Source organism: Triturus cristatus, chromosome 3_1 (genome assembly GCF_964204655.1).
Source record: "Triturus cristatus chromosome 3_1, aTriCri1.1, whole genome shotgun sequence".
Lineage (NCBI taxonomy): Eukaryota > Metazoa > Chordata > Amphibia > Caudata > Salamandridae > Triturus > Triturus cristatus.
In genome coordinates this window covers 521,474,508-521,487,154 of record NC_140583.1, presented here as the reverse complement: position 1 = coordinate 521,487,154, position 12,647 = coordinate 521,474,508, and the positions used below count along the sequence as shown (strand labels likewise).

Here is a 12,647-nt window from a genome sequence, read left to right as displayed (position 1 = left end):
TGAAGGCCACCTGGGTATTGGGAAACTCAAAGCTAGATCGAAACAGAACTACTGGTGGCCAGGCATGGACGTGAGAGCAGAGAGACATGTCAGGGAGTGCCCCCAATGCCAAGGGGCTGACAAAACGTTGAGGCCATTACGCCCGGCTCTGGGAAAATTCGACACTCCCGCAAACCCATGGGAAGAGTTGTCCATAGACATTTTAGGGCCGGTGCTGGATGACCAGAGCGTACAGAAATACGTGTGTGTCCTCATCGACCGTTATTCTAAGTGGCCAGAGATAAAAGTGAGCGAAACGATGGACACGGAGAACATCCTGGAGTTCCTATCGGAAACATTCACCCGAGAGGGAATTCCCAAGTCCATCTTAAGCGACAACGGGCCACAGTTCACATCAGAAAAATGGAAACAGTTCATGGGGAGAAACGGCATCGAGGTAAAGCACACGGCCATATACCATCCAGCAGGCAACGGTCTAGTGGAACGATTTAACAGGGTGGTGATGGGGGCCATACAAGCAGCCATCACCTGTAACAAAGACTGGAAGAAAGCGGTGGAGAATATGGTATGGGCCTACAGGATAACGCCCACAAGCACAGGGTACAGCCCGTTCCAAATATTGAGAGGACGTGAACCTTTCACGCACGACAACAGAATCTGGAAGGAGAAGGTAGTGACCAGTGAATGGTCTCCAGCAGTCGTGAGAGCAAATATGGAGAGGGCTCAAGCCATCTACACCAACAACTACAATAAGAGGAGGAGTGTGAAGGACACTCGGTTAGTGAGAGGAGAATGGGTGAGAGTAAAGTTGGCTACCCTACAGAGGAAAGGAAACAGCAAGTACAGCAAGCCCATGCAGGTCAAGGAAGTGTATGACAGAGCGGCTCTGCTCAGTGACGGGAACGTGTGGTCGCAGGACCGCATGGCCCGGTGCAACAAGATATTGAGATGGGAACAGTGGGAGACGGAAGGCGAAGGCACGGGAGACGTGGATGAAGAGAATAAGGCGAGCGGAAGCGAAGAAAGGGAAGAAGCAGGAGCAGGAGAGGAGCAAGGAGGAGAGCAAGGGGGTGAGACCCCAGTGACAGAGATGGACAGGCTAGGAGGTAATCTGAACAGTGGAGGAGCGATGGCCGAAGGGACAGAACGTGAGGAAACACAGAGCCAAGGGGCTCGAGGGTCTAGTGGTAAGGTGACCAGGAGCGGAAGACAAGTAGTAAGGCCTTCCAGGTTCCAAGACTTTGAACTGGACTGCGAACTGTAAGTGACTTATTGTTGGGTCGGTAAAAGGGGGAGATATGTAGCGGTCTAGTTGTTAGCGCGTCACGTGACGTGACGCGGCTACGCACGTTGGCGCCGCGATGCGCGCGCAGGTGTGAGCGCGGAGCGGAGAGAGAGTGAGTGCGCGGCAGTGAGCGTACATAGTGGTGGCCGGCGCTCCTCGGTGTAACTGCTCATTAGTTGTGTTAATAAATCATAGCAGAAGGATCACCGTGTTCCGAGTGTTCATTGACCAACATTACAACTTTATAATAGGTTTTCAAAGATGGGGTGATTTTCACCTTTGAGGACTATATTTTCCTCCCTCTGCCTCTCCCCTTACCCGTACCAACCTCTCTCCCATTGGTAGCAGACCCGTTGTCCGTTGTGTCCCCTCTCTGCTTGCGCTGCTTGACTAATGCTTTAACTTCAGATATAGGAGGGGAGACTCGGGGGGTCAAAATAGGCTGGATAATGTCGGTATTAAGGGTAGAGTGGGCCACTATAGCTCGCAGCATGTTTTTGCTCACTCTAGGAGGTGAGGTGTCCACTATCGCCGCTTCACCTGTCTCCATGCAATAAGAGTGCACCTCTGCCTCCACTGGCAACTTAAAAATCACAAATGCCTTCTAATAATGAGGCAAATAGGCTCTGCAGGCTTTGCAGGTGAGGCTGACGGTAGGGCTGCCTGGGAGTACTATAAGCCCCCTCTTACCTACGTTTTGCTCGACTGACTGTACCTGCCGCCTAAAATCTGCACGTTGTTCAGTTTCTGTCTCGGGGCTTGAGTGAGAGCCGATGCCGGTGCTGCCCTTGCCTCTGGCGATCTGGAGCAGGAAGCGGGCGGTGTTCTTGCGTCGCCACACCCGCGCTGCTTCCTCCCACCTCCAGTGCCAGTCTCCAACCCCCGACGGGCGAGGATTCAAAACCGCTCGTCCACCGGAGCCGAGAAAAGAAATCGGAAACTCGCCACACATCACAGCCTCCAAGGTAGGCAGGAGAGAGGGTTATGCTAACAAAAAGGAAAAAATCAGGGTTCCGACATCAAGATCCCCAGCGAAGAGCCCACGGGAACGTGACCGCAGCCGTTTAGCTAGCGGTCGCCATGTTCCTCCTCCACCAAGAAAGGTTGCTTTTGGGAGTGGTTTAGTTATCAGTTATCACATTTATTTATCAATTTATTTATATTTTTCATGAATGAAAAACATTCTGAATAAGCGAGCAGGCATTGAAAGTACACAACCATCTTCAAAACTCGAACAAATACAAATTTATATTTATTTAACATGCGTTTAATGCCTTCTGAGTCTTTCTAATACACAAACAATTCGCATTTGAAATGTATGTTTGGTAAATTACAGGAAACATAAAAATATATGGTGTTATCAGATTGAATTAAATTCACAATCCCCAAAGATAACTCTGTTAGTTGTGCATTATCAAGAGCAGCCAAGAAGATTATTAAAACATCTGGGTGAATGCAGTCTGCACAATGTAATCCCATGAACATAGTGTTGCACAGCCTGATTTTCCTTTGGATATATCCTTACACAGGTCAGAGCAATGGTTGTGAGAAGGTACACAATTTGGAGGAGCTGATGAGCAAGATGGAGCTCATACAGGCAGAACTTGAGGAAGGGTACAAAGAAGAGGCAGCGAGTATGAGTAGAACCTTGGAGAACATAACGCGGGGCTATCTTACCAGGTAAAAGATGCAATCTGGTGCATGACCTCATTAACATGATGATGGCTGTTGACTGTAAAGACAGCTATTAATCAAAACAGAAGAAAATCATCCTTTCTGTCAACAAAGCCTGCTTCAATATGCTTCAATTGGTGAGGTGGGAGAGTAAAACAGACTTTTTAGACGTGTGCAAGGCAGCACAGCTCTATTACTATTACGTTCATATGTATCGCGAGTTGAATGGCAGGTAATAAGTGACACGAATAGTGGTGGATTTAAAAATGCAGATGAATGATATGAAGATTTATTGGCATTTTGAAAATGGGATGTTTGTGGCACTAGCATGGGAGAAGGTCTGAAGGCGGAGTGTTCGACCAGTAACCTTCTCAACAAGAGACAGGCTTACAGTCCCTCAGCCGGTAAACGAATGAATAAAAGATGGAAGCTAGAGGAGGGGAGACCATAGCAGTCATTTCAAGGAATGAATAGGACTAAAAGGCATGACACTGATAACTGAATCCTAGAAGACAGTGCTGAGGACTACGGACCCTCAGGAAGGACTCACACAATGATCATCTGCAGAGTAAAATAAATTACTCTCTCTTCATTCCCTTAATATTCCTACTGGGCCCAAAGGAACTGCTAGAATGTTTCACTGGAAAGCATAATTCATCTGCCTCAGCAACTCCCTTCATAGAGCCTTCACCTGCCTCTCCACCTATACTTTCATGTAGCAGAGTTACTACACACACAGATGTTAACCTTAACCAACCCAAGTAACCTGGAGAAAAGTCCCTCCCTGTTAAGAAAGAGGCTGAGAATTAGAAGAAGGGAGGAGTAGCATTTGAAGAGGTATACATACACAAGACAGATGTGGGATTAACTGCAGAAGGAAACATGTTGTGGCATAATCAACTATGCACTTGACTAAGGATTGGCGAACTTGGACTCTGATCAACAAATATGAGGGACGTTGTCATTACAGGCGCCTAAAACGGAGACAGAGGGGCCTCATAATGCTTTTTGGAAGAAATATATCTTACTGTTGAAAGAAAAGGTAGGCCATGGGCTATGAAAGGTCTCGAAATATAAAGTCTGTACCTAGCCTGAGAGTAACAGAGCTGTACCAGCTGACAGATTGTATAACCGGCGGGTAAGGCAAGATCCATGCTCAGGTATTTGAGAAGGAGTCAGAGGATCAAAAAACCTCACCTCCGGCATACAGCTACATATGTAATTTGTAAGGCATGTTATTCTGAACACTGCCCCTGCTGCTGATGGCAGTCTTGCCCACTGAGGAGGAAAAAGCAATGTGCATCACGATCAAGACTGACACAAGAGTCTCCAAGATGCCATCTCTTCCAATGCTGCTTCACTCGCCTGCGCTTCTTCTCAGATTATCCTTTCAAAATGTCTTGTCCTTGTCTCAGAAAAGCAGAGGGTGCCCAGCTCCTTACCCATATCATTGCAAGAGAATCTGATTGCGACATATTTCTTTTTTTTAATAAGTATTCTATGTCTTCAGTGCTTAACATTTAGCTGTTCCTTTTTCTTTCTATTTGAATAATTTTTACCACGTTATGTGTTTCACTACCGTTGTTAGTACACTTATTTACAAGTAAATGTACAAGTATATCATTTTGATGCTTGTCCTTTTTCATGTAGAAAGGGCTGTTAACTTGAGTCCTGTAACTCTGCGCTTGCCAGAAAAGTGACTCCAGATGGCAGGCGCTCATAGCCAATGTTCTCAGTTTATAGGACTCTGACACCCATAATGTCACCTCCCTGGAACAACATTTCCTCTGGAAGCCTAATTGCTCGACTTCCACACCATCAGGTGTCATCAACGAGTCTGCATAACTAGACTGAAGAGCGGAGATGGGGCCCTTGATTTCCTGTCCTGAATTTAAACAAAAAAATTATATAAGGGGGCAGGGTAGGGATACCCTGTCTCCCTAGGCCCCAGGGTGGGAACTCTAGGGGCAAAATAAAAAACCAAGGTTTGCTGCACAGCTCCCCTCTCCCTGATTCTGTGTATACCCTGGGAACCCCAACACCCTGAGCCAATTTTGTTTTTTTTTAAAAAGGGAGAGAGGCCATGTATCCGCTCTTCCTGAGCTTTCTTAGGTCCCTGGGACACTATCCCCTGAGGCTGAATTGTAAAAACAATGGAGGGGGGACCCCCATCTCCTGGGGCTGGCTTACTTACTGTGCCCTGGGAGTCCACCCCTAGGACACAGTAGTTTCCCTGCCCGCACTAGCACAGGCAGGGGAACACGCAAAACGGGAGCAGACAGTAAAGCCCTCATTGTGAGTTTAGCAATCGGACCGCCTTAGGACTGCGTTCGCCCCAGCCCATAGCGCTGGCAGTCCAAAGACCACCATATTACGAAATGACCACAGGGCGGGCGGTGTGGAGGTGTGTATATTTGCAGGGGTCATGATTATTTTTCACAAATATATCGATGCCTTTGTGTGCATTTCGACTGCAGATGTGCCAGATGCACACATATGAATGATACATGTGGAAAAAAACATATACCTATTACCGGGGTTCAGCCCATATGTTGCATATGGTTAGAAACGCACTCAGCTGAAGATCGCCCCAAAACGGGTTGTAATCCTTGGTGTGAAGATCCTGCTGTGAAGAGGGAACCTGGTGAAAGGGATCACGTCGGAATCTGCCAGGAAGAAGAAGAAAGACATGAGTACGCACCCCAAATCGTTCATCACCACCACCTTAAAGCAGACGGTCAGACCGCTGAGGTCCGCTCATGGAACAGGTAACTCATAATACGGATGGCGCTGCAGCTCCCCCCTACAGCCCTATGTCGGCTGACTTTCCCTGACCATGAACTCAGCGGTCTGCTGGTGGTCTCAGCGGTCCAGTAGTGGTCTTCCCAGAGCCGATCCACCCAACTCCTAATACAGCGGTCAGACCGGCAAGCTCACCGCGCACGGGCTGGCACCGCTAATGCGGCGGTCCACTGGACCACCAAACATGTAATAAGGCCATTAATCTGCTCCCAGCTGGCTGGAGATTTAAAAATGCTCCCGCCTGCTGGGAGCATACTTGGGCTCTGTTTCCTTTGCTGCACTGATACGGGCAGGGAAACAGAACTCATATTGATCCCACCCGGAGGGAATAGCATAAAAAGCTGCATGGGGCTCCCCTCCACAGCCCCTAGTGTGGAGTTTGGTGGGTGCCCTGGGTGGGCACCGAGGCACCCTCCTATTATTAATGGAGGCCCCAGGGTATGGGGTCCCTGGGGCCATAATAGGATCAGGGAGAATGGGCGCCCTCCCCTTTTTAATAATTTACGTGCCTGGTGTATAAGGTCCCCAGTGCTTAATATGGTTGGGGGAGGGGGTCCATGTCTCCCTCTCCTCTTTATAATATCATGCAGTCCAGGGGAATGGGGTCCTCGGGTCCAAAAAGGTCCCCTTACCTAATAGAAAAATCCATGGGCCCAGGGGACAAGGTCCTCAGGACCTAATAAGGCTGGAAGAGGAGGATTGTGCAGCCCCTCCTTTCCTTTTTTGTTGTATTAGGCCCTGGGGGATGGGGTCTCAGGGGTCTATTAGGGCTTGTGGAGGGGGCAGCATGCCCCACTTAGATTTCGCTCTCGGGGATGGGGTCACCAGATCACAAGAAGGCTCGGGAGGGGGGCTGCACGCTCCCCCTCCTGTTTAATTATACCTGACCCCAGGGTATGGTGTCCTTGTGGCCTTTTAACTCTTGGAGAGGGTGCCACACTGCTCCTTTCACTTTTTATTCGAACTGTCCCTGGGGGATGGGGCCAAATAAGGTGTGGGGAGGGTGCTACATGCCCCCACTCCAACATATAAATGCTTCTGCCTCAGGGGATGGGGTCCCCGGGGCCTCAAGATCAACCCTACTCTGCGTATGCCAAAGGGTGTGTGCGGCGTGGGGTTGGCAGCCGGCTGGAGGTATGGACACAGGGCCTGGTGGCAGGCCAAGACCTGTGGCCAACCCCACACTGTGCATGCACAGCGTGGGGTTAGCTGTTTGGGGGGGGGGGGTTGCAACAGGCCCTACGGCAAACCCTCTGCCGTGCATGGCCAAATGGGGTGAACGGGATGGCTTTACGTATGGTAATAAAATATTACTTTAAATTAAATAAAACATTAGAAATTCACTGAAAAAAGTAAAGGTTAGATTAACGTTATAGTTAGGTGAATATGTCAGTGACAACATTAATGTTTTGAACAAAAAAAAACCACAGAAATTCACCAGTTATAGTTAGCAGCGATAACTATAACTTGTGCCCCGCTGTTAGAAATGGGGGTCTCTAGTTGGCAATGGTTTGCACCTTTGTCCAAGTAGGGACCATTGTTCCTAGTCAGGGTAAGGGGTATACACTTCTAAAATAGCTCTTCCTCACCCCCTTGGTAGCTTAGCACAAGCAGACAGGCTTATCTTGGAAGCAGTGTGTAAAGCATTTGTGCATGCATACAGTAACACAGTGACAACACTACAAATGGACACCACACCAGTTTAGTAAAATAAGCAATATTTATCTAAACCAAAATGACAAAAATTCACAAAACAGTAATAAAGATATGACATTCAAAAGGTAGAAACATTTCTCTCCATAGCAAACTATAGATGCAACACTTTCAACACAAAGTACCTTGGATGCGTTGAAATCCTAATCAAAAACAGGCGCAGGGAAGGTGATGCATCGGTTTCTTGCATGCAGGGAAAGTGATGCGTTGGTCCCTTACTCCAGGGGAGGTGATGCATCGGTTCCTTACTGCCAAGCAGGGGAGGTGATGCGCCAGTTCCTTACTGAAGGGGAGGTGATGCGTCGTTTTTTTACTGTGCGGGGAGGTGATGCATCGTTTTTTTACTGCGGCCCCAGCGTTGATGTCAACTTGGCGCCCCAGTGCGATGCCTGAGAATCGGGGATGCATCGGTTCTCGATGTGGCAACGGAGCTGCGTTGATTTCTTCAGCTGTGGTCCCAGGGCCTGTGTTGGAATTGGTGCAGTGATCTCGGCCTTTGTAGATCGGTGCACTTGATGGAGCGTGCTGGAATTTCTCGAGCCCAGGCAGGCGCTGCGTCGGTTTCTTCGACGATGCGTCGGAAACAGGTACAGATGCGTTCCCTCGTTGCGTTACTCTTCCAGCTCCCAACAGCAGGAACAACCTCCAGAGTCCCAGAACAGCAACAGGCACCTCCTGGCAGGTCAGAACTCTCAGCAAGGGAGTTCAGGTGGGCAGGGGGTGAAGTATTTGTATCCCTGAGACTTCAAAACAGGAGGCAAGCTCTACTTCAAGCCCTTTGAGACCTTCTTCAATCAGGGGACACAGCACACAGCAAAGTCCTTGTCCTTTCCTTGGCAGAAACAGCCACTGCAGGCCAACCCTAGACAGGACACAGCAAAGGGGCAGTACTTCTCCTCAGTTTCTCCAGCTCTTCCCCTTGGCAAAGGTTCCTCTTGACTTACAGAAAATTATCTTTGGAGTCTTTTCTATCCCTGAGACTTTCAACAGGAGGGAGGCAAGCCCTACTTCAAGCTGTAGGAGGAAACTCTAACAGCTGGATGATGAAAGCACAGTCCAGTCCATTCCCTGCCCAAGACAGAAGCAACCATTGCAGGCCAACCCCAACAGCACATGGGCAGCATTCCTGCTCCAGCTTTCCTGGTTCTTCTTCCTGGCAGATTCCTTAGTTCAGCACTAATCTAAAGTTATGGGGTCTGGGCCCAACTTTTTATAGCACAAATTCCTTTGTTCTCTGGTAGCAGTGAAACTCTTTGCCCAGCCAAAACCAGTTCTGCCCTCTCTGGTGCATTTGCCCGGCAGAAGGTAGAGGCAGCATTGTCCAAGGCAGACCAGACTCATTTGGGTGTGAAAGAAATCTCCTATTCAGCCCAGCCCTGACTCAATCAGGAAAGTCTGAACACAAATCAACACCCTCCTCCCCCGGTGGCTGTCTAAGAGAATGCATATCCCCAGCCCCTGTCACTCCAAAGCCAGACAGTCAATCCACAAACCAGCAGAGGTACAGAGGATGGCTAAGCAAGAAAATATGCACTTTCTAAAAGTGGTATTTTCAAACACACAATATAAAAATCATCCTTACTAAAAGATGTATTTCTATCTTCTGAGTTCGCGCATACTAAACTCCATCTTTCTATCTTGTCCCAATGCAAAGTTATATTTATAAGATGTTATAAATAAACTCCCATTCTATTCTATGGGACAGATAGCCTTTCAATAGTGAAAAACAAAATTGGCAGTATTTCACTATCAGGACATGCCACGCACATCAAGGCATGTCCCATCTTTCACAAACACTGCACCCTGCCCACAAGGGTACCTTGGGCCTACCTAAGGGGTGACTCACATGTTAAAAAAGGGAATGTTAGGGCCTGGCAAGTGGGTGCACTTGCCAGATCGACATGGCAATACCAAACTGCGCACAGACACTGCAAAGGCAGGTCTGAGTTACATTTACAGGATGATCATGTGAGTGGCACAATCACTACTGCAGGCCCACTAACAGCATTTGACTTACAGGTCTTGGACACACACAGTGCACCGTACTAGGGACTTACTACTAAATCAAATATGCCAATCATGGAATCACAAATCCATAAAGACAATTTACAGGCAGAGCATATACACTTTAGCACTGATCAGCAGTGGTAAAATGCCCAGAGTCATAAAACCAACAAAAACAGGTCAGAAACAGAAGGCCAAAAAGCACGAAGTCTGGGGATAAACCAGCTGGACAAGCCAGGTCTAACACCCGTCATGCACTGCTGATGATCTCACATATTACATCACTCATGAGCTGTTAGATGACATCATTTGTGACATCACTGATGACATAATTCAATAAGTGTGTTAGTTTGTTTTATGGTTTACAAAGTGGCAGGTAACTACCGTATTACTTTTCTACCTTATTTTGTACAGCCTGTGTCTAGCTAATGGGTGTAAGTGTTTACAGAACACATGTGCTTCTAATACATCATAGGTGTGAGACAGCATTGAACACGTTATAAATCTTTCGATTGAAGAGAGGCTCTGGAAACTATAACTGGTGAAATTCTGTGGTTATTTGAGTTTAAAAGATTAATGCTGTCAGTGACATAATCACCTAACTATAATATCACTTTAACCTTAGTTTTTTCAGTGAATATATATATATATATATCAACAAGAGGACAGAGTCATCCGGGGCAGCTTTGGCACTTTCTTTGTATTCATGGTAATGGATAGGCTCTGACCCACCACACCCGCCCGCGGTATCTGTGCTGCTGTTAACTGCAGTTCGTGACTCCACGAAGGAATCCAGATCACTGTATCCGTGTTTTCCAGGCCACCCAAGGAGCGGATCAGTGTGGTTTGAGGCGTTTTGGGGACTCAGGAGGAGTATTTGTTTTAAACTGCCTCGACTACCACAGACCTGAACAGCGTTCTTAATGTTATCCTGATGGTTTTGTTTTACAGACATTGCCGGCTGAAGTCACTTGCCTAGCATGTGGTGAGAGAGCATGCTGGGACTTGCAGTTTACTACTGGGATTGCAGGTCTGTGTGTGACTTTTAACTGGCCTATCAGGAGAGTCACCAATGGTGGAACGACTGGAGGAATTTAAACGGAACTGTGGTTGATCGGGGGAGGAGCGGGCATCTGAGAAAGGCAATGTCCGAAACGCGTCATGCCCATGCTCTTTGAAATAAATCCCCTGTTTGAAGTACCCCATGGTGTCCCTCTGGTTCTTTCAAGCAAAAGGATCTATTCGTGGCATATGTTGTGTGCAAGTCCCGGGCGCACATGGAGGAGACCCGTCTCAATAAGAGGACAGAGTCATCCCTTTCTTTGTATTCATGGTAATGGATAGGCTCTGACTCACCACACCCGCCCGCGGTATCTGTGCCGCTGTTAACTGCAGTTCGTGACTCCACGAAGGAATCCGGATCACTGTATCCGCGTTTTCCAGGCAACCCAAGGAGCAGATCAGTGTGGTTTGAGGTGTTTTGGGGACTCAGGAGGAGTATTTGTTTTAAACTGCCTCGACTACCACAGCTCTGAACAGCGTTCTTAATGTTATCCTGGTGGTTTTGTTTTACAGACATTGTCGGCTGAAGTCACTTGCCTAGCATGCAGTGAGAGAGCATGCTGGGACTTGCAGTTTACTACTGGGATTGCAGGTCTGTGTGTGACTTTTAACTGGCCTATCAGGAGAGCCACCAATGGTGGAACGACTGGAGGAATTTAAACGGAACTGTGGTTGATCGGAGAGGAGCAGACATTTGAGAAAGGCAATGTCCGAAACGCGTCATGCCCATACTTTTTGAAATAAATCCCCTGTTTGAAGTACCCCATGATGTCACTCTGGTTCTTTCAAGCAAAAGAATCTCTTTGTGGTATATATATATCTATATATATAAAAACATAGTTTTCAGGCACGCGTTATAGTTAGAAATTAGCGTGTAAAAAACCTTAGAAATTCCCTGAAAAAACCATAGGTTTCAGGGGGGTTATAGTTAGTTGGACATTTCACTCGTACAAAACCAGTGAAATTCCCTAAGTTCAGCTAACTATAACTCGTGCCCCCGCAATGCACTGCTGATGACGTCACAGATTACATCACTCATGACATGGTAAGTGACATCACTGATAACATCACCGATGACATCTCAACTGACATCACTGATGACATCACCCAGTGACAGTGTATTTCTGTAAATTTTAAATTTGTTTAATATATATAGGGAAAGGCGTATTGAAGAATGAGTGGATGTATAAGTGTCTGAATGGATGATTTAGTAGGTGCGTGACTGACTCTATAAGTGAGTGGTTAAACATATCTTACTGAATGCATGGGTTAGTGACTAAACTGTGTGAATCTCTGTATCCGGGTGTCTGTTGGTGTGTAAGCGACTGCATGGGTTTGTGAATAACTACATAAGTGTCTATATGAGCCTAAATGAGGATGACATTCATATGTTTGTTACATGTCCGGCGATCAAGATTTTTTGGGATGCTGTAAGTAATTGCTTGTCAGTGATCCTAAAGCAAAGAATCAAGGTAAGCCCGGAAACTATTATTACAGGAAGATTGGATTTACAAGGTAAGGGCTTGGATGAGAAAAACGAAGTTGGTGTTCTATGCTATTTTGTTGGCCCGTAGGGACATTTGTAGACTTTGGGTTTCTTCTGACCCCCCGACAGACTTGACTTGGATTAGAGCTATGAGAGCTATAGGTAAACTGGACATGGCAGCTCCACATAAAAAGAAGTATAGATTTTGGACTTTATTTTTTGAGTGCTATGGGTGATGGGCAGGGTTATAAGACGATTTAATCTTGGTTATTTAAAGATGGAAAATAAGGGTCCTATGATTAAGTTGCTTCGAATCTCTTGGAGGATGCTTGCTTTGGAAGGCTTGGGTTAAGATATGGCATCCCCCCCTCTCCTCTGCCTTCAAATAAGCGAGAATCTTTCGTATATGAGACGAATAACACCCTAGGGCGCTACAAAGAGAGAAAGGGTGGGAAGTGGCATATGAGGAAAAAAAAAAAAAATTGTCTATATGAGTTATTGATTGGTTGTCTGAGTATCTGTATGGGTGCCTGTATGTTTGTGTGGGTGGGGTGTGTGTGACTCTGTGCATAGATGTGTGAGTGAATGATTCATTGAGTGCATAGTTTGAAGTGTGCATCT

General features: G+C 47.0%; 1 protein-coding gene across 1 annotated transcript in view; it reads left to right on the top strand.

Annotated features, from left to right (window-relative positions):
- The window catches only part of LOC146860526 (uncharacterized), a 53,134-nt gene that overhangs the window by 31,001 nt on the left and 9,486 nt on the right, over positions 1 to 12,647 (top strand). The window contains exon 3 of the mRNA XM_085646354.1: positions 2,815 to 2,965. Within this exon, the coding sequence (XP_085502480.1) occupies positions 2,815 to 2,965 (151 nt within the window). The remainder of the gene's footprint in view (positions 1 to 2,814; positions 2,966 to 12,647) is intronic.